A 22217-nucleotide genomic window follows, 5' to 3' on the forward strand; every position below is an offset into this window, starting at 1 on the left:
GTGCGTACAAGCTGGGATGGTCTGTTGTCTGAGACAGAGGACCATCCCAGCTAACTGCCAGGTGACAAATGGCAGCGGTGCCACATCAGTGGTCGCCGCCATTAGTCATGTGGTACCTCTAGGGCTCTGAAAATGCAACATGGCACCTATAAATCATTTGTGTAAAATCAGAGCTCCAAAAGAGAAATAACACTCCTTCGCTTCTGAGCCCTCCTCTGTGCCCAAACAGCGGTTTTTGACCACAAATGGGGCATTTCTGTGTTCGGGAGAAATTGGGTAACAATTTGGGCTACTAGTCATAACACTGTCCTGTCCTCCTCTCTCCTCCGCCTCAGGTTCCGGACCAAAAAACCCCGTGTGAACTTACCCTTAGATTGAGTAGGTATGTTGTGGCAGCATGATCAGTTTCACCGCCAGTAGTCACGGGAAGACCCACAAGACTCACTTTTCATGGTCAGTTACTGTAGTCTCCTTCCAACCAACATTTACTGCAGTACATGATGGGACATTACTATCTGCTCCCTGTGCCCACCAGGACACAAACAATAGCAACCACAGTGAACTTTATGTTTTTATCTGGAAAAATTGGAATAAAAGATCTGATAGGTTGCTATGGACACTTTTTATTACAATATATTGTATGCAGAAGAACCTACGTGTTTTGATTCCTCTTAACTCTCTAGACCACTGCTTTCTGTCAATGGATGAAAACATTCTCTAAGGCAGACATATCATGCATGATATATACACGGTAGTCATTTTGATTTAAGAAATGCAATACATTTTAAGGCAATTTCCCACCTTTTCGATGCAGTAAAACATGTCATATAAATGTGTATTCACCTAAAAACCGGATAGACAATTACCACGCAGCAAGTGCGGTAAAACTGCACACATTTTTTACAATATTGTTTTTGCCACAACCGTTCTCAATGGTTTTCTGCCATTGATTGTTTTTTACTAAAGTTTTTATTACAACTTTAAGTGAATATAATAATTTAAATTGAGTATACTTTATAGTCCTTATGTATACTGCTGCTCTGTGAGGGGTCGGACCTCCACAGATAACTATAGACATACACAGGATTGGTCATCAGTATGGAAAATGGATTGCGGGCTGTAAATCTGCTCTAAAGGCCTTGTCCCACAATGGACATTCAGCACCTATCCACTTATTCCACCTATCACTTGGGTCCAGAATCCCCCCGATCCTCCTCACTGCACAAGCACAGGTAGGAGGAGTTTAAATGGAGCGGATATCAAGCATGTGCCCTGCCCCTCCATTCAATGACTATGGGGCTATTAGAAACAAAAGCCGTATAGACTGTCTCCATTGATTCCATAGACTTGGAATGGTAGCACACATGGTTGACCACCAATCCATTCAAACTACTCTTCTCTGAAAAAGAGGGAGGGGCTCAGGACCCTTGTTCTAATGATTAGGGACCTCACCAGTGATCATGTATTGATTACCTATTATGTGAATAGGTGGGAAATGTCTATGTGGACTACTCCTTTAAGGCTCCTATACATAAAACAACTTTTAATACCACCAGCCAAAAGTCAGTGGTGTCCAAGGAAATAAATTGACATTTCAACCCCAATGAACCAGAATTATAATAGGGTCTGTAGGGTGCCCATTGTTTTTACGTTAAAACTGACAGAGGAAAAAGTGCTCGACGCAGGACTTCTTCCTCTGCCGATTTTTGGGAGACTCTGCGACAGCGTCTCTGACAGAGACTACGGCACAGATATGAGCGAAACCTGATAAACAGGCATAATCATTACATAGTATCAATATGATAGTGATTAAAAGCAAGCACTTCTCAATGATCATGTGTCAAGTACAAGCATTCAGTTCTCCAAGCTAATATTTTACCTTTGCCATGCTGTCTGTTCAGAGAGTTGTTAGATAAATTGTCTTTATTCTACCGTACTAGAAGTTGACATAGCAACAATATTAGTAGAAACAAAGGGATCTAGTGAGTGACAACTCAAAGAGTGGATGATAAAGGAGCGCAGAACGAAATGTGTTGTCAGATTGGCCTGACCTCACTTCTGGTATAAGTGTACATTGTGCAATCTTGGTTCAGAGCCCAGATTTTATCGTAAAGAAGCAACTTCTTTACAAATTGAGAAGAATTATTAAAAAGTTACTACAGAACAATGTCATGTATATAAATGGTCCTTAAAAGAAATTACATTTAGGTGTGTAAGTAAAAAAGTAACAATAAAGTAATACAATCCTTTGTAGGAATGCAGCATGCTGAAGACTCGTCTCCTTTTCTGTCTCTCTACTTTGGCAGCTTCGTTAACAAGTTGTCACACTTTGCAGCGGCAGCATTTTAATGCTTTTTATCATTTTCACGAGTGCTTGTTGTCTACTAAAACATAATACTGGGCCTGTCTGTTCTTTCCCTTCCTCTCTCTACATGGCACCAGTCAGGATAAGACTTCTGTACTAGGATACCGACCCTAGAGGATGATAATATGGGTGGGTTTGGGCAGTCACTGGCACCTGAAGCAAAGAGTGCCCATGTTAGAGGTAGGGCCGGAGCCTCTACAGTGCTGTGCTCCGCTGTGCCCTCTCTCTCTGGCGCTCCCGAGTCCCCTGCTTCCAGGTCTCGAGAGGCAGGCAGGAACCTCTGCACCATTGTGCGGGAGTTGCTGGTCTCATCCTAAACCGGAGGGGGAACTTCCGGTTTTCGGCCTAGCGGCAAGCCGGAGCCTGTTTAGTGGGGGCTCTGGACCGCCGCTGGCTATTCAGTTGTACCTCGTGTCCTGGTAGTAAGTGTTCCTCCTGTTCTGATTTCCTGTGCTCTGACTCTCTTGCTTTGACCACTGACCTTGCCTCCTGATTTTGTACTGGGCTTGCTCCTGTTTATGACCTTCAGCTTGCCTCTAGACCTCTGCTTCCTGAAAACCGTTTTGCACTGCTCTACCGCTCCTGTTACCGACTCAATCTGCCTGACATTCCCCTTGGATTTCCCACTTTCCCCTCTTGTTGACGACCCGAACCATACGACTACGCTTTTACTCTCTGCTGCCACCTGATGACCACCTGCCTCAGCCTTCTGAATCCTTGGACCTGCACCGCTATCCAAGACACCTGCTGGTAAGAGATCTCATTGTCAGATTCTACTATGATTTGTGATGCGCTGTGTGTTTGGCGTTTCCCGACCCGTACTGCTTTGCCCAGCAATGCAGCCAAGTCCTTCCCCACCATCTGGGGCTCTGGTGAACACCATTGTGGGGTTGACGTTGGTGCGGCCCGGGGGGTGTTTGCCACAGCGCCATATTAAGCATTTTAATCAGTGTATCTAGTACTGGTTCTCATTATTTGCTCAGATCTGCATCTGCTATCCTAACAGACCAAAGATGTCAGGTACATTACTGTTTAATCATGCTTTTTGTTGCAATTCATGGGAAAATTGCAACAAATTTGTTTTGTGCAATAATCTCTGGCCTAAAGATTTGATGGTCATTTTTTAGTGTGTTTTTTGCCAATAAACGCAACAAAAATAAAAACAAAACTGCTTTGTGCATCGATCCGCAGGACCTGCACACACAAGGTCACATGACCACAGAGGGGAGAGCAGCAAGGAGGCAGAGGAGGAGAGTGTGAACAGCCTGGTGAGTATCTGTATTACACAGGAAGCCTAGGTTTGGGGGACTATGATCGCGCCATAGGGAGCGAACCACCATTTAGGTGTGTGGAGTCTTATTAAGCCATGAGCGCTTCACTGTAGTCTAGGACCTGTATTTAGGCTCTGAATGTATTTAATGTGGTTGCCACAGGATACTATTGTAGTAAAAATATACTGGATTGAGCAATTTACTGTTGTTAAGTCATGTTGGGCCATATGTATTACCTTTGTATGTTGAGATATCCTTGAATCTGACAACAAGAAACGCAAGCGAGCTTCAATGCTTTGGAACTCCTGCAGGAATGTTTGATTTCGGAGGCGAGCACTCTTCTCTTTCTCACAGAGTTCTTGTAAAGACTTTTTTATCTTTTCATACTGTCGATGACACCTTGAAATAAGGATTACATGATCATTAGCACTTTACCTTACTGAGCAACTTTAAAGGTAGTCTGTCACTAGAACCCAGCTCTGCAGATAGAGAGGTTAGGATTGCCGAAAAACTGTCTTTTCTGTCAATAGGCAAATGAACTCTTTGAAGTAAGGCGGGTGTTGCCATTGCTCCAAAGAGGTAGCAGCAACACCCTCATTGCCCCAAGGATCTCATTTGCATATGGACAAATACAATGATACAGTATCTTAGCAACAGAGACACCGATTCACAAGGGGAAACATTACTTGTTACAGATAACCCTAACCTATCTATCTGCAGACTGAGTTGACATGCTTGGTCCTGGTGACAAACTCCCTTTAATCCCCTATAGTTCTGAATGAGCCCTGCTCGGGGCTTGAGGAAAGTGCATTACAGTTCACCCTGAGCAGGACACGTTCAGGTCATTTTCATAGAATTTTTATTTATTATTACTTTTGTCAGATTCAAGTTATTTCTGTGACCATTGTGAGTTCATTAAACGAGGGGCACCAACAATTTTGTCCACGTGTGTATCGGCATGACTGAAAACGCCCCGTCTAGAAACTTATAAAAATATTTTTCCCATACGGCGGTTTCGCCTTAATAAAAAGCAGTCAAAACAACAGACATGCCCCAAAAGAGTATAACAAAAAAGTGCATTTGGCCCTACCAAAAAAAAAAAACGCCTTAAGCATACCCATAGATGGAAATATAAAAAAAAGTTATGGGTGTCAAAGCAAAGCATCTCCAAGAAATTTTTTTTTTCTGCAAAGTTTTGGATATTTTTAAGGAGTCTTAAAAAGTTAACATTGTTATCCCCAGAATCCCACCAACCCATAGAATACAGGTGACATATCATGTTTTACTCCAATTCCCCTCCGTTCTGAATGTTTTTCCAGCTTCCCAGTACCTTGCACAGAATATTAAATGGTATCATTCTGAAGTACAAATTATCCTGCAAACATTAAGCCCTCAAATGGCTCACACATACACAGGTCTGAACCTGTGCGATCCCTTGGCATATTTGTACAGCATGGTAGCAGTAGACAATGCATTCCAGTGCATTAAAGGGATTCTATCAGTTAAACACACTTTTTTTTCTGGTTGACACGTAGGAATAGCCTTAAGAAAGCCTATTCATCTCCTACCTTTAGATATCTTCTCCGGGCCGCCGTTCACTTGAAATCCCGGTTTTCGCCGGTATGCAAATAAGTTCTCTCACAGCACTGGGGGCGGGCCCCAGCACTCAAACAGCACTGGGGGCGTCCCCAATTACGATACTGTGTAAGCGTCCCGAGGCCTAGAAGTTTGAAGCCAACCCCCGGAAGAAGACGAATCAAGACCCCATTCCTGAAGAAGATGGAGGCGGCACTGGAGAGTTCTCTCGCAACATTGGGGACGCCTCCAGTGCTGTTTGAGCGATCGGGCCCACCCCCAGTGCTGCGAGAGAACTCATTTGCATACAAGCGCAAACCGGATTATATACCGAACAGCGGCGCAGAGAAGACAGCTTAAGGTAGGAGACGAATAGCCTTTCTTAAGGCTATTCCTACGTGTCAATCAGAAAAAAATGTGTTTAAATGATAGGATCCCTTTAAGGTATTAAGGACACACATGTTAAGCATACTTACAAGTATGTACTGGATGAGCTGTACTGAGACATCTTTTTCTCCAATTCTAGTCTTTTTATTTCACTGCAAAATATAAAACAAATTCCAAAATAAAATTAATACTTTTCCTCTAATGCACATCTTCTTCTAGTCAGGGTATGTTCACACGGAGGAATTTGCCACAGATTTTCTGCGCTGTGAACTTACCCACACAGTGCAAAACATACGCCAGGAAAATTTACTTCCATTTGGGGGCCTGCACCATCCCATGTGTTTGTTGGTTATAAAAACATTCTACATAAAAACACTGGGCCCGTGGTGTCTGGGGGGGGGGGGAGGCAAAGGCCTATCTGCCCATAAAAGGACACAACACCAGTATCATAGCTTCATCCACAATAACCAATCTCTGTAACTAATTTCTAACTTAAAATATAGAACAAGCTATATAATTGGTTTCAATGAATTAATAATTGGCTAGTAGAATTTCCTGTCTCTATGCTTTATTTATGTCTAATACAGGAGACAAAGGGGCCGGACGTATCAGCTAACAACCTTGATAGATGATATGTACCTGAATGTATCTAGCCCATTACTTAGTGTCTGACTCAAGTGCTAGACAATGGCAGCTGACACAGCATCCTTACAAGTCAGCCATCAGCTAATTCATGCTGTACTATATAGAAAAACCTGATACAATACATTTGACGCCAGTATACATCTGCATATTTTACTAAGGCCTTGTTCACACACCAGTGTTTTAATTAGGTTTGTAAGTCAAAACCAGGGGCGGATTGAAAACAGACCAAGTGCAATATTTCCATTATACCTCTTCTCTGTGTAGTCTTTAGAATCCTGGTTTTGGCTCACACTGACATGTGAATAAAGTCTTAGTAACATATGCAAAATGTTATTCATTTTGGTTCGGTTATTACAATATTTGCGGGGTTCTACCTGAAGTTTTGTTCAGACCAAACACAAACAAATTGGAACTGCTATTACACTCCCAGGGTATAATAAGCGGAGGCCCAGGGTTACTCACCTATCTTGGCACGACTAACTGCTGTCTTCACGTCTTCTGACTGATCAGGGATCACTGAAGCCTGTGATTGGCCCTTAGCGGGTCACATGGTGTTGTGATGCATAGACCCAAGCATCATGGTGCTGCAAGACCCATGTGAGAACTGAGGCCCAATCTCAGGCCTCAGTGATCCAAAGACAGCAGCAAGCCGCGGCGGAGACCAGAGGTGAGTAACACTGTTTATGTTGGGTTTCTTTCCCAGAGCTTCCCAGGGCGTTCCTGACCAGTGGCGTAACTAGGAATGGCATGGCCACATGGTGAACTTTTGAAATGCCCCCCCCCCCCCCCCAAAGACCCCAACGACCGACCCACCCCCCGCACACATTCCAGCGTGCTCTAGTATACACCATAGTGGCCCCTGCACACAGTATTCCCCATAGTGGCCCCTGCACACAGTATTATGTCCTATAGTGGCCCCTGCACACAGTATTATTCCCCATAGTGGCCCCTGCACACAGTATTATGTCCCACAGTGGCCCCTGCACACAGTATTAGTCCCACAGTGGCCCCTGCACACAGTATTATGCCCCATAGTGGCCCCTGCACACAGTATTATGCCCCATAGTGGCCCCTGCACACAGTATTATGCCCCATAGTGGCCCCTGCACGCAGTATTATCCCCCATAGTGGCCCCTGCACACAGTATTATGCCCCATAGTGGCCCCTGCACACAGTATTATGCCCCATAGTGGCCCCTGCATGCAGTATTATCCCCCATAGTGGCCCCTGCACACAGTATTATGCCCCATAGTGGCCCCTGCACACAGTATTATGTCCCATAGTGGCCCCTGCACACAGTATTATGCCCCATAGTGGCCCCTGCACACAGTATTATGCCCCATAGTGGCCCCTGCATGCAGTATTATCCCCCATAGTGGCCCCTGCACACAGTATTATGTCCCATAGTGGCCCCTGCACACAGTATTATGTCCCATAGTGGCCCCTGCACACAGTATTATGTCCCATAGTGGCCCCTGCACACAATATTATGCCCCATAGTGGACACCCATGAACAATTATTATACTCTGGGGTCTTTTCATTAACATTCGTTAAAAACTGATCTATTGACTTCTATTGGGTGCGGACTGAGAGAGTATGTCAGATTTTGTGACAGCAGTGAAAAATAGTTCCTCAAAGAAATATAAATGTGAAAAGACACATTGAAAACAATGTGTTCTCATAATGGCCAAAAGACGATCGTGTGAATAAGGCCTTAGTCTCAGAGTACGTTTTTGGCCTGAACTGTTCAATATACAGATTAAAGCTGACCATACCCATTAGATTTTAGACTGCTCAAGTGACAGATTTGGGGCTGTCTGTTATTGGTTGGTTGTACATAAACCTACTGTATGATGCTTCATCCCATACAGCCACGCAATGACAGACCTATGGGCGAGTTTTGCACAGTGGGTTGGTGTCCATCATTTCCTATTTTAGGCACTATTCATTTTCAAACTTTTTTAACTTGCCTGTAGAGATGCGTCTTTAGGATGCGCTTAAAGCTGCAGAAATTGTGAGTTAAGCTAAGTTCACACAGCAGAAAATGAAGAGAAATTCCTCTTCGTTTTTCACCGCCGTATTCGGTCAAGGGATTGTAGTGATGGATGTAGGACATCAGCATGCCGTTGCGGCTTTCCTCTGCTGATTAGGCCCAGATAAATGGGCCTAATCATCAGGGACTCCCAAGCCACAGAATCTGCAGCAAGATCAAGCAGAATACAGATTTTCTTTTTGGGCATCCTGCTGCGGGCTCTGCCTCCCATTAAAAGCAACAGGAAGCAGATTGGGGACAGAATCTGCCTGGATATGGAGGTGAAATCCACTCCCAATACCATGGCAGATTCCTCAATGTGAACATAGCCTTAATCTGATTGTTTGGGGTAGAGCATTTCAGAGAAGTGGTGCAACTCTGGAGAAGTTTTGTGTGGGAAGTTCTGATAATAGAGGATGTAAGTCTTAGGTCACTGAGTGAATGGAGAATACGGGTTTGGCGATAGACAGAGATGAGGGAGGAAATGTAGGGAGGTGCAGCATTGTGGAGAGCCTTGTGGATGAGGGGGATAAGTTTATATTGCATTCTGTATTGAATAGGCAGCCAATGTAGCGACTGGCACAGACTGATAGAGGAGCCTGGCCACTGCTTTCAGAATAGATTAGGGGGGAGAGTTTATTAAGGAGAAGACCGATTAGCATGGTCAGACTGGCCCACAGGTGAATGCTCCGATGGGCCCCGAGACCTAACTGAAAGTCCTCATTTTACCAATGCAGATGCATTGGTCAGGGCCTGATTGGGATGGTAAGGGGCCCCCAATCGGGCTCCTGACTAATGTATTTGCATTTGTCTCAACACACAGGGGCCCCCATTAGCTTGATGGTGAAGCTATACATAGTGTCCTCCCGATATATAGGGAAAGTACACATCCCAGTCCGACCCTGCCGATTAGTAAGGAGTTACAGTAATCAGAGCGACAATAAGTGTCTTTAATGTATCTCTGGTAAGGAAAGGGTGGCTGCACCTCCTCCACTTATTCCACTATAGACTGATCCATTATATTAAGTGATGAATAAAAACACCTCTGACACAAGTGTGAACCTGAGCTTATATGATATGTCTGATGCAGGTGTGAATATGAGCTAATACAAGACATCTGAGGCTTCCAGAGATCCCACCATCATATAACCCTGGGACAGACACTACACAGCTGAATGTGCAGAGCATGGTGTCCATGAGCAGGAGCCCTCAGAGCCTGGCACTGCCCACCATGCTGCCCTCCGTTGTGCAGTGATCTGTCTGCTTGCTATGGTCAGCTCTGCAGGACGTGGCCGCCGGACACACCGTGTAAATCAAGTCTCCCGGGCCGCTGGCCCCTCCCACACTCACCAGTCTCTCAGGCTGTTCCGCAGTTTCGTCACCCGGGTATCAAAGTCCGCTCCAGTAGGAATCCCCGCTCCGTCCGCCATGATTCCCCCCTCACCAGTCACACCGACAGCCCTTACAACGAGCGACCCGTGTTACTGATCTCAGTGTTACTTCCAAACCCAGAATGCATCGCGGCGTGTCATGGCCGCTTGAAACCATAGTAACCAATGAAGCCAAGACTCGTCACGTGATGCCTTCTCGCTGGTCATGTGATGCGTTCCAGGCGGTGTGACAGGCGCTCTCCTGTGTAGCGTCAGGGAGGGGGAGGAGGAGGGGGAGGAGGAGGAGGCTTCTGTCTGTGAGAAGTCACACCTAGGGCGTAATACAGTAGTATAAAATGTAGCACTGCCCCCTCCTCATAGGCTGACGCAGGAAATACTTATTAAAGGGGCTGTCCAGGAACAAAAAGACTGGAGACTGGGGAAGGTAATAAATAAAAAAAAATTCTCACCTGTCCCCAGTACTCTGGTGCCCCAAGCTGCTGTCCGGCCCCACGGCACCCCGGGGCGTGTTCTGGCAGAAGTCCACACCACACATGACCACTGAGGCCAGTCAGTTGCTTAAAGAGAAGACCCCTGATATCACTCATATACGTTGCCTTGGACGTCCCGGGTTCTTTCCTCAGGCTGCAGATTGGCCTCAGTGGTTATGTGCGGTGGGCACTTGCCCCGGAGTGCCACGGGACCAGACAGCAGCCTGGAGACCGGAGAATCAGGGACTAGAGATGAGCGAACGCTATTCAAAACAGCCGTTTCTAATAGCACGCTCCCATAGGAATGAATGGAAGCGGCCGGCACGTAGACTTTGCCAGCGCCCGGCCACTTAACCCCTCACGTGCCGGCTACGTCCATTCATTTCTATGGGAGCATGCTATTCGAAACGGCTGTTTTGAATAGTGTTCGCTCATCTCTATCAGGGACAAGTGAGCATGTTTTTGTTTTTTTTCACCTTCCCTGCCCTCTAGAGAAAAAATGTTTGTTTGTTTTTTTGTTTGTTTGGTTTTTTTTTTTTTTTTTTGGGGGGGGGGTTGGACAATACCTTTAAAGGGGCTCTATCATTGGGAAAAGTCATTTTTAGCTAAGCACATTCTTGCATAGCCTTTAGTAAGGCTATTCCACACGTTCCTTTTGTATGTAAATTGCCTCAGTAGTCTTTGAATAAGTCCGTTTTTATTCATATGCTAATTATCATTCTTTGTGAATTAAGAAGACTGGCGCATCTTGGGAGGTCCCATGCGCCATAATTGAAAATGCAGTAAGGACTGGTTCACATCTGCGTTGGTAAGCCGTTCGGTGAGTCCCCATGGGAACCCCCAGAACGGAACACCAAACGCCTTGACAAGCGGTGAGCAGTGAAAGCACACAGGCCCCATAGACTATAATGGGGTCCAAACGATAAAAGTTTTCAGCATCAACCAGGAAGAATCCACGTATATGAAGGTACGTATAAAATATAACTTTTATTGACATATAGATAAAAAAGTTACAATAGTAACTAAGTGGAAGACATGTTAGTCCATGACTAGAGCTACGCATCTCAGGGTGACCTGCCCCTTCCTCATGGCCAAGAGGAAGGGGGGGATGGAGAGTTCTTGTAACATTCCGTTTTGGAAGTGGTGAAACGGAATGTCACTGGATTATCAGAAAGTGTCCCTAGGGATATGGGTAGTTATACATTTTTTTAATACAAGTAAATTAGAAGTTCAGCGGAGGGAGAGCTTTAGTTTAGGGGAAGATTTGTATTTTATCTTGGACAGCCCCTTTAAAGGGGTTGTCCCATCACAAGGATCCTATCTATACTGCTTGTTAATGTGGATGTAAGACTTTTCCTAAATACACTGCTTCAGCAAAACTGCTTTGTTTGTCCACTATCTTACTTTGTTCAATTCATTGTTGACACAGCCCTTGACTTATCTGCTCAAAAGACAAGTGATGTATCTGCCTGCTCTCAGGGGGGAGGGAGGAGGGGCTAAGTGCACAGGAGCGAGCCTGTGTTTCTAGCTATTCCTGTGTCTACACCACGTGACCTAGCTTCCTGCTCTCAGATAGGGGAGAGGAGCTGCTTTCATTTCTTCTGTTCTCCCAGTTATCAGGTTAACTAATTCAATTGTTTTCATTATAGCAGAGACAGGCAGTCTCTGTATGTAACACAGAATGGAGTTGCTGCTGCCTGTACTTCATAGTCCAATATGGGTGGGCGGAGCTACATGCTAATTGGGGCGGAGCTAAATGGCAGGTTGCATGTGAAACCCCGCCCACCAAATGGTGCAAGAAACCAGGAAGAAAGAAGATTTTACAGCAGTGAAGACTGGTGAGTATGCGACGTGGGAATACCCCTTTAAGGCAACCGATAACAGAATGTATTCTATAAAGCACAAAAATTCACAGAAAGATTGTTAGTTCATCAAAAAGATCCCCGAAAGTGTACAGCCAATATGGACTATGATGTGCATTGCTCTATTGGTGTAACAATTGTCGAATAGATGTTCGTCAGTGGCTGTTCCACCATTAATCCTATTACCTGTCAGTAAGCACTAAGGTCAGTCACCATGATAGTTTATCTGGGTTTGACAAAGCTCACTTTTTTTTTTGTCTTGAATATTTTTTCAAATCATTCTGTTGCTCAGCAGGGAAGTTACAAGGTTGTAGGCAGTGAAATAAGTTCTGTGCCCTACAATTGATGTCTCAGGCTCGTTTGTAAACGACTCATAGGCATTTTGTCCAAGTTATACAAGGATACTAGGAACTTAGTGTATTGTAATAAGAAGTGCTCAGAATCCATTCAGGAGGCTTAGACCCGCAAGAGATAAAGGTATGAATGAAATCATCATTCACCATCACTGGCATCCACTTTCCCATGTGTTGATAAAAGCAGATACCTGACTTCTTTAACCAAAGGGGCAAGTAAGTTTTATAGATGGCATTAATTCATGATAATCTAAAGACAGGTTATAAGGGAAAAGAAAAGCCATTGGTAAAAATTCTGCTCCAACCAGGAAGTATCCAAATCGACTCCAATATATAAAAATAAAATGTAACTTTTATTGAGGTCCATAACAAGTAAAAAGTTATATCATAACTCAGAAGATTAGTTGCATAATACCACGTGTTTCGGCACACATGTACCTTCCTCATGGCATAGAAACAGACTGAACTTCTTTACTTTTAAAACCAACTTAAGCAACCAACTCCACCCAAAAATTAACCCTAAATTAACCACAGTGAAGAATGTAAACTCAATGTGCAGACCATATAGAGAGTATATATATGGACAACAATAAAAGTTACATTTTACTTTTATATATTGAAGTCGATTTCGATCCTTCCTGGTTGGAGCGGAATTTTTACCAAAAGTTTTTGTATTCACCACTGGCTTGAGTCCACACAGTCTTTTCTCGTCTCCCAGGATTGAAGATTTTATTGAACTTATATGGTGAGCTGAAAATTATATTTTTCTATCTCTATAAGGGAAAAGTGCCCTTTTCATGAGATACTGGGGGAGATATATTGGGGGAAAATTTTAAAGTCAATTTTGCTTAAATGAGCTCTATCATTGGAAAAAGTTATTTTTAACTAAGCACATACTTGCATAGTCTTTAGAAAGGCTATTCCACACATACCTTTTGTATGTAAATCACCTCAGTAGTTTTTGAATGAGCCCGCTTTTATACATATGCTAATTAGCCTCCAGTGTGCACTCCGGAGGTGTCTGTGAGCACCATCTGCTATTTTCTGCTGTGTACTGTGTGTGAGAGCAGAGAAACGAGTCATTAGCAGCAGCAGTTTCTCTACTCTCACACACATACTGTAGCAGAGGGTGCTCCCTGACACTTCCGGGGTGCACGCTGAAACCTAATTAAACTATGAATAAAAACTGGCTCATTCAAAAACTACTGAGGCGACTTACATACAAAAGGTAGGTGTGGAATAGTCTTTCTAAAGGCTATTATAGACCATTAATGTCAGAAACTAGATTACACTTTAACACTGTGTTGCAGTAATTTACGTTGAAAAAAGGTTTTTGATAAATTCAGTGCATCTTTACATGTGGCAGTAGCCATTTTAGCTAGTCCGAAACTAATCCCCATTAATTAGGCTTTGTTAAAATCCAAACAATTTGGAGTATTTGAATTGGTTTCCTGATCGCTAACAATAAGCCATCATATGACTTTGTAAATGGAAAAATTATGACTTTTTTTAAGGTGGGAAGATAAACAAAAAAAAACAAAGCCAAAAAAATCATTGTGGTTAAGGTTATCACTTTTGTCATGAATGTTTGATAAATTCTCCCCACTGTGTATACCTGTCCATTTACGTTGGCAAATTTTCTATAGACAATGAGCATCTATTGACAATATAGCACAAGCTGGTCAGCACTTGTCTATCATCAAGGGCACAGTCACACAATACGGTGTCTACAATGCAGTTGATTCAGTCGAATGCAGGTGTTAGTCATAGTTTTGGGAATGTACTAGCTAAATTATTCTATGAATTGTATATAGAGAAAAGTTACATACTAAAAGAAAAAATCATATCATATATCTGGGTCCTGGGCTCTGTCAGATCCGCTAATGCACTCATATATACAGTTGGAAAGACAACCATGAATGCATGTGGACTGAAGACTATGGGAGTCACGAACTGGCCAGTAGAGACGGTAGCAATTTACTTGCAATACTCAGACCTAATGGGTTACTAAGGAATTTTAGGGAATAGCTCTACCTAGGAATTGCATACATTGCAATTCCAAAACACTCCTACTTAATTGATTTATTCTTTGAGGGCATAGATCATTGTAAGTAATAGAAATGAGAATAAGCAGAACGGTACTTGCTAACATAAGAACACTAATGATTCAACAGAAAGACAACAAGGACAGTGAATACGGGCTGATAGTGAATATGATCTTGCTATGGATCCAAACTTACTGAATTTCAAACCCAACCACATTCTCTGTTATTAGTTGCAATATATACAGTGTTGGCCAAAAGTATTTGCACCCCTGCAAGTCTGTCAGATAATACTCATTTTCTTCCAGAAAATGATTGCAATCACAAATTCTTTGGTATTATTGTCTTCATTTAATTTGTCTTCAATGGAAAACCACAAAAAGAATTGTCAAAAAGCCAAATTGGATATAATTCCACACCAAACATAAAAAAGGGGGTGGACAAAAGTATTGGCACTGTTTGAAAATAAATGTGATGCTTCTCTAATTTGTGTAATTAACAGCACCTGTTACTTACATGAGGCACCTAACAGGTGGTGGCAATAACTAAATCACACTTGCAGCCAGTTGAAATAGATGAAGTTGACTCAACCTCTGTCCTGTGTCCTTGTGTGTACCACATTGAGCATGGAGAAAAGAAAGAAGACCAAAGAACTGTCTGAGGACTTAAGAAGCAAAATTGTGAGGAAGCATGAGCAATCTCAAGGCTACAAGTCCATCTTCAAAGACCTGAATGTTCTTTTGTCTACCGTGCGCAGCGTCATCAAGAAGTTTAAAGCCCATGGCACTGTGGCTAACTGCCCTAGATGTGGACGGAAAAGAAAAATTGACTAGAGATTTCAACGCAAGATTGTGCGGATGGTGGATAAAGAACCTCGACTAACATCCAAACAAGTTCAAGCTGCCCTGTAGTCCGAGGGTACAACAGTGTCACCCCGTACTATCCGTCAGCGTCTGAATGAAAAGGGACTGTATGGTAGGATACCCAGGAAGACCCCACTTCTTACCCAGAGACATAAAAAAAACCAGGCTGGAGATTGCCAAAACTTACCTGAGAAAGCCAAAAACGTTTTAGAAGAATGTTCTCTGGTCAGATGAGACAAAAGTAGAGATTTTTGGGAAAAGGCATCAACATAGAGTTTACAGGAAAAAAAAGAGGCCTTCAAAGAAAAGAACACGGTCCCTACAGTCAAACATGGCGGAGGTTCCCTGATGTTTTGGGGTTGCTTTGCTGCCTCTGGCACTGGACTGCTTGACCGTGTGCATGGCATTATGAAGTCTGAAGACTACCAACACATTTTGCAGCATAATGTAGGGTCCAGTGTGAGAAAGCTGGGTCTCCCTCAGAGGTCATGGGTCTTCCAGCAGGACAATGACCCAAAACACACTTCAAAAAGCACTAGAAAATGGTTTGAGAGAAAGCACTGGAGACTTCTAAAGTGGCCAGCAATGAGTCCATACCTGAATCCCATAGAACACCTGTGGAGAGATCTCTTGATGGCAGTTTGGAGAAGGCCCCCTTCACATCTCAGGGACCTGGAGCAGTTTGCCAAAGAAGAATGGTCTAAAATTCCAGCAGAGCATTGTAAGAAACTCATTGATGGTTACCGGAAGTGGTTGTTCGCAGTTATTGTGTCTAAAGGTTGTGCTACCAAGTATTAGGCTGAGTGAACCAAAACTTATGTCGGGCCCATTTTTGGAGTTTTGTGTAAAATGATCAATGATTTGACTTTTTTTTTTTTCATTCTCTTTTGTGTTTTTTCATTGCAAGCAAAATAAATGAAGATATTAATACCAAAGAGTTTGTGCGTGCAATCATTTTCTGGAAGAAACTGAGTATTATCTGACAGAACTGCAGGGGTGCCAATACTTTTGGCCAACACTGTAAGGCTGTGAAATCAGTTCAGTGCCCTTCAGATAATGCCTCAGAGTCCTGGTAGCAAAAATGTAAAGTATTTTTTCCAAGTAATCTTAAAATACAGGGATACTAGGAGTATATTGTAATAAGAAGTGCTCAGAATCCATTTATGAGGCTTAGAACAGCAGGAGATGAAGGAATGAACTCCTATTGGCATCCATTAAACACAAAAGAATCACTTTCTCATGTAATGGAAAAGCACTTATCTGACTTTGTCAGTCAGTCCATATTTTAATACAGGAAACCTCAGGAAAATATTTTTGGATATTCACAAAATTTCTAGTCTCTCATTTTGTCCACAGCTGAATAGTTTTATAGAGGCCATTCATATAAGGTTCTTATTTAGAACGAAGAGACATGATCATTTTCAGGAACTCACGTATCACTCACACCATTAGAATGGAAGAGGACAATTTTATGGAGCCACTGGGCCATCATAGCGGCCTAAGGCCTAATGATAGCCTAAGGTCTGGAGTTTTGAAAAATGTTTTACAGGGAGAAATGAGCCAGTTGTATGTGTGGTGTGCTATTTTGTATTCTGGCTGTTCTCCCTACCTACACGTCACACTCCCTATTAACGGGTAATGCGCTCTATCTACTGTGAGAAAGTGAGGGGTGTGGTCTGGGAGAACAGGTATGTTCCAGCCAGGCAGATAAAGGGTGTACGGTAAAGACCCGCACCAGGGAGGTCAGCTGTGTAATTAAGGCCTGATATAGTCTGTGTTTCAGGACTAGGAAGTGTGGCACCACATTGACAAAGCTGCAAATTCCTGTGTGAACTAAACCTACAAACCAGGTACTGTGCCACCGTTTGATGTTACCAGAGTGAGAGTCTGGCAACCAGGCTCCTGTATAGTCAGGGAATGATTTCTTATGTTATAGTTAGTTCTCAGCCGAGAAGGCTTTTGTTTTGTTTGTTTGTGCCTTTGTAAAGGCAGTTTATGCACCGCAAGTGAATAAACATTGAACTTGAGTGCAACTCAGACTCTGTGTCCCTGTTTCCTGCACTGCTACCAAGCATCTACCTGAGCAGTTCCCCACAGTAAGGAACAAAAACCCAGACAAAGTAGTTCAGCATGCTATGCTATTGGTAAAATGGAAGCCACCCCTCCACATTTTAAATAAGACTTCTGCACACACCCTCTCACTTAGTGGCCCACACAATGTTCCCTTAGGGCCCCCACACTGTACACTGCTTCCTTAGTTTTTCCCCAATAGCATAATGTTCCCTTAGTTTCCCTTAAATAGTATAATGCCCCTTTGTTCCCCCCATAGCATAATGCCCCCTTAAGCTTCCCACAAGCTATAATAGCCTCTAAAGGGGGCATTCACACGGAGCAAAATGGCTCGGATTCTCAGTGTCTGTGCAAATTCCTTGCAGGATTGCCGCCAGAATACACGCGGTTAAAAAGCCTCTAAATAGAGTTCTATGGGGAGGTTTTTTAACAGCGCGGATTCTGTCGACAATCCCACATGCAGAGTCGTGCCAGAATCCGAGCCATTTCGCCCCATGTGAATCCCTCTGAACATTGTAATACCTCCACGTGTCAATAGAAATATTTAAGTAACAATATAATTAAAGTAGCAAAATAGCATACAATTCTAACAAAATATAGCACAGAGAACGTGAAATCACTAAATTAGATGTCATAAGAGCTAACAGGTCCTCTTTATGAGGTTAGAATAAGGTGTAAGGGGATGTTCACATGCAGGAATTTGACCCTGACTTTGTCAAGAGATTTGTTTTCTGCTTGCCAAAACCAACGCAGATTTTGTCACTGAATTTGAAGCAGATTTTGATGCAGAATTTGGAGAAGAGTGCCACTGTATTTTGCCTATTTTGTCTTTATTGGGCAGGGTGAAATTCCAAATTCTGCGAGTGGATTTTGACAAATTCTGTGTCCAATTCTGTGTGAAATTTGGCGCTACCGAAAAAGTGCAGTTCTTAGGTAGAATCTGCCTGAAGAATGTGCAGGACACTAGCAGAAAAAAATCAGCCACTGCTTCCCATTGAAATGAATGGGAGACAGAGTTCAGGAGAATTTGAGCTAGATTCCACCTCAAATTCAGCATCAAATTCCTACATGTGAACACCCCCTAAAGGATTATATCATAACCTTGGAGAAGTCCATCAGACATGTAGTTTGGTTATCTCTTTGTCACTGAAATGCATGTTCTCGTCCTACATCCAAAGAGCTTTCTGAGGAGAGTATATTGTAGATACCTGTAAGCAGTGCGCTCCCTACATTTCCTCCCTCATCTCTGTCTATCAACCAACCCATGCTCTCCATTCAGTCAATGACCTCTATTATCAGAACTTTCCACTCCCATATCCAAAACTTCTCCTGAGTTGCACTACTTCTCTGGAATGCTCTATCCTGCACAATCAGATTAACTCCCAATTTTTACAGCTTCAAATGAATCCTGAAGACACATCTTTTCAGACAGGCCTATCACACTTACTAATCTATACCCTTCCGCAGTTAAAATCCCTAAAAATAACCCTCCACTGTTCACGCTACCCACATTATTGGACAGGGTATGATGTTGTATTGGTCTAGGCACCATCTGCACATTAAAGGACACTGACTGGTGATGGCAGCGTAATTTATATGCATGATGAAAATAACCTTTATCACAAAAAAACCTCTGGAGCACTGTTTAAGCAATCCTACTTCCTATGCTTTCCCTGCTACCTCTTGTGTCACCCCCTCTACCTCATAGGTTCTAAGTTCTTGCCCTCAGTCCCATTGTGTGAATTGACTATTACTCTGTAATGCCTCATTTTGTACTTGAGCCCTACATTTTATAAAGTGGGGCAGAATATGTTGTCACCATATAAATATAATGTATTATTATCATTATTAATATTTAAAAGGCTGCTATACATTTGGACATCTGTTCAGTGGCGTAACTACCAGGGTAGCAGGGGTAGTGGCTGACACAGAGCCTGGGACATTAGGGGCCCAGTGACAGCCGCTCATGCTGCGTTTTTTTATTTTCTTAATAGGCCGTTACAGGTTGGAGTAACTCCGGCCAGTAACGGGCCCTATTTACTTACTGGGATCGGTAAGTGATGCCATGGGCTCCACAAACATCATTATTGTTCTCAGGGGTCTTTTCAGACCCCCGAGTATAATGATCGGAGGTCCAGGGGAGGTAAGATAACATAAAAAAACGTGTTACTTACCTCTCCGGGCAGACTTGGGGCCTACTTCTGTGACTCTTCCTGACTTCACATGACCGGGGCCTGTGACCCGGGTCATGTGACGTCCTGGACGTCATTGAAGATGGCCGACACCACCGAGGACCCCAGAGTATAATAATTGTTCATGGGTGTTCATTATGGGACATAATACTGTGTTCAGGAGCCACTATGGGACATAATACTGTTTGTAGGGGCCACTATGGGACATAATATTGTGTGTAGGGGTCACTATGTGGCATAATACTGTGTGCAGGGGCTACCATCGGGCATAATACTGTGTACAGGGGCTTCTATGGGGCATAATAGAGAGCGCAGAAATGGTCAGTCAGGGTCTTTGGCGGGCGTCGGTTGGGGCGGGGGGCCCTATATCAAAAGTTCGCCACGGGGCCCCGCCGTTCCTAGTTTCGCCACTGAATCTGTTCATTGTCCGATCATATACAGTAAAAGTATAGCGTGGCTACACAAATCAGTTATGTCATGGAGAAAAAATATTAGGAGAAGATGCTAAGGATCATCAAGACAATGACTCCTGGAACATTGTCCTCTGAGTTTCATCAAAAGAACCTGACAACAGTTGTAAGGTAGGGTGGTGGAAATGTAATGGTTTGGAGCTGTATTGCTGTATCAGGGACTGGACACCACATTAATATGGAATCCTCCATGGCTTACAGAAATAAATACCCAAGTCAAAGCTTGAGCTAAACCTTATGTTCATTCTAGATACTGTCTGAGCATTCTAGATACTGTCTGTACATCAAGGAAACACCTAAAACAAACACTGAAAAAAATTGTAAAAGTGAGAAGAAACCTCTAAGGACAAAAGTATCCACAACATGGACCTCATTGGCAACACCTACTGTTTGCATGAGTTAGGAGGCACATTGGATGGTTGGTTGTTCTTGCCCACATTGGTACATTGTGTGTGTATGTTCACATTGAGAGGCCTTTTCCTAAGGTAATGAGATATCAGTAAATGTTTGTTTAATAGATTATTAGAACTTTATTTTTTATTCTATTATGTCATCATTATGTTCTTATATATTTTTGATATTGGTAAAGAAATATTAAAGTGCACTTGAAAGTGATTAAACACTTTTTTGGCAGATGAGTGTACACCAGAGGTTAATCCGTTTTCACGGATCCCTCATAGACATGAGTCTATTTAGGGATCTGAGAAATAGCATGTTCTATTTTTTCGTGGATTGTTCACATGGATCATTACAACAATGGCCGTGTGAATAGGTTCATTACAGTCTATGGGGCCGTGTGCTAGCTGTTAATACAATGGCTAGAAAATGGCAATGGAATCCTATCATGTGAATGAGCCCAAAGGTCCTTTGCCTGAACGTGGCGTGGTTCAGTTGCTATCTGGGATTTTTCCGCATAGCACACTGACCCATTCATTTCTGTCGACCCATGCACACGACAGTCCAGGCCGTAAAGCTCAGAACAGGTCCTATTTCTGTCCTGTTTTCCGGCTCCTATTCATTGAATGACATCCGTGTGTCGGCCGCGGACAGTCGTCTGCAAGGGGACTATGGCTGGGGACACATATAGCGTAACCCCCACGGGTCACTGTCCATTCATATGCTGTGTAAAAAATCCACAGCGCAAAGTGACTTAGCGATCAGATTTTAAACCTGCAGCATGTCAATTATTGCTGCAGGTTTTACCTACAGATTTCATAGTTTTCCTAAGGGCCCCTTCACACTACTGATATGCTGCCTGATTCTGAACGTTAAAACACGGTCAGAATCAGCACGTATAAAGCAGATCCCATTCATTTCAATTGGGAGCCGGCATACGAGCGCTCCCCATTAAAATGAATGGGCTGTTTTTTACTCTACGAGCGCTCCCATTGAAGTGAATGGGAAGCGCTCACATGTACTGCTCAGACTGAGCCGAGCACCGGGCCCCTTCAAACGGCGAGCTGTACACATGAGCGCTTCCCATTCATTTCGCTCGTATGCCGGCTCCCCATTGAAATGAATGGGATCTGCTTTATACGCGCTGATTCTGAACGTGTTTTAACGTTCAGAATCAGGCAGCATGTCAGTAGTGTGAAGGGGCCCTTAGGCCTCATGAAAGTAGGGGATAAAAGTACAGGCCCATGTATTTCAAAGGGCCCCAAGTATAATGATCGGATGTTCAGAGGAGGCAAGATAACATAAAAAAACGTGTTACTTACCTCTCCGGGCAGGCTTGGTGCCTACTTCTGTGACTCTTCCTGACTTCACATGACCGGGGCCTGTGTCCCGAGTCATGTGATGTCCCGGTCGTCATTGAAGATGGCCAACACCACCGAGGACTGCAGCAGAGCCAGGGATAGGTAAGTAACATTGATTTTTATGTAGGGCCCATACATACAGCAGTAGTTTTTGCAGCTGCATTTAAGAGCCACAAATACTAGAGCAGGCCTTATACCTGGTTTGGCCCATTCAATAGACTAGATAGGTCAGTGAAAACCATAGATGATACCCGGATACTAATTCGGGTGTAATCCTTGCTAATTTACTGACCCGCAGAGTGCATGGAGCCTATTTGGGAGGAATATAAAACATAGTTTCCATATTTTCTTAGTCATTAGGTAGACGCAACAATCAGCTCGCAGTTTTCCCTGTGTGATAAGGTTTTCTCAGGTAAGTAGATTCGCTGCATCCAAAGATTTTTTCATAACTGCCCTTTCAGAAAAGTAACT

The 22217-nt window shown here is 43.4% G+C and overlaps 1 protein-coding gene across 2 annotated transcripts in view; it reads right to left on the minus strand.

Annotated features, from left to right (window-relative positions):
* KIZ (kizuna centrosomal protein) overlaps positions 1-9849 on the minus strand; it is a 98633-nt gene extending 88784 nt beyond the window's left edge. For both annotated transcript variants that reach the window (XM_075267614.1, XM_075267615.1), the window contains exons 1-3: positions 9627-9849; positions 5688-5750; positions 3873-4035 (exon numbers count right to left, since the gene is read on the minus strand). In XM_075267614.1, coding sequence (XP_075123715.1) covers positions 3873-4035; positions 5688-5750; positions 9627-9706 — 306 coding nt within the window. In that variant the 5' untranslated portion in view covers positions 9707-9849. The remainder of the gene's footprint in view (positions 1-3872; positions 4036-5687; positions 5751-9626) is intronic.
* Positions 9850-22217: the final 12368 nt, after the last annotated feature.

The sequence above is a fragment of the Leptodactylus fuscus genome, chromosome 3, assembly GCF_031893055.1.
Source record: "Leptodactylus fuscus isolate aLepFus1 chromosome 3, aLepFus1.hap2, whole genome shotgun sequence".
In the NCBI taxonomy this organism is placed as follows: Eukaryota; Metazoa; Chordata; class Amphibia; order Anura; family Leptodactylidae; genus Leptodactylus; species Leptodactylus fuscus.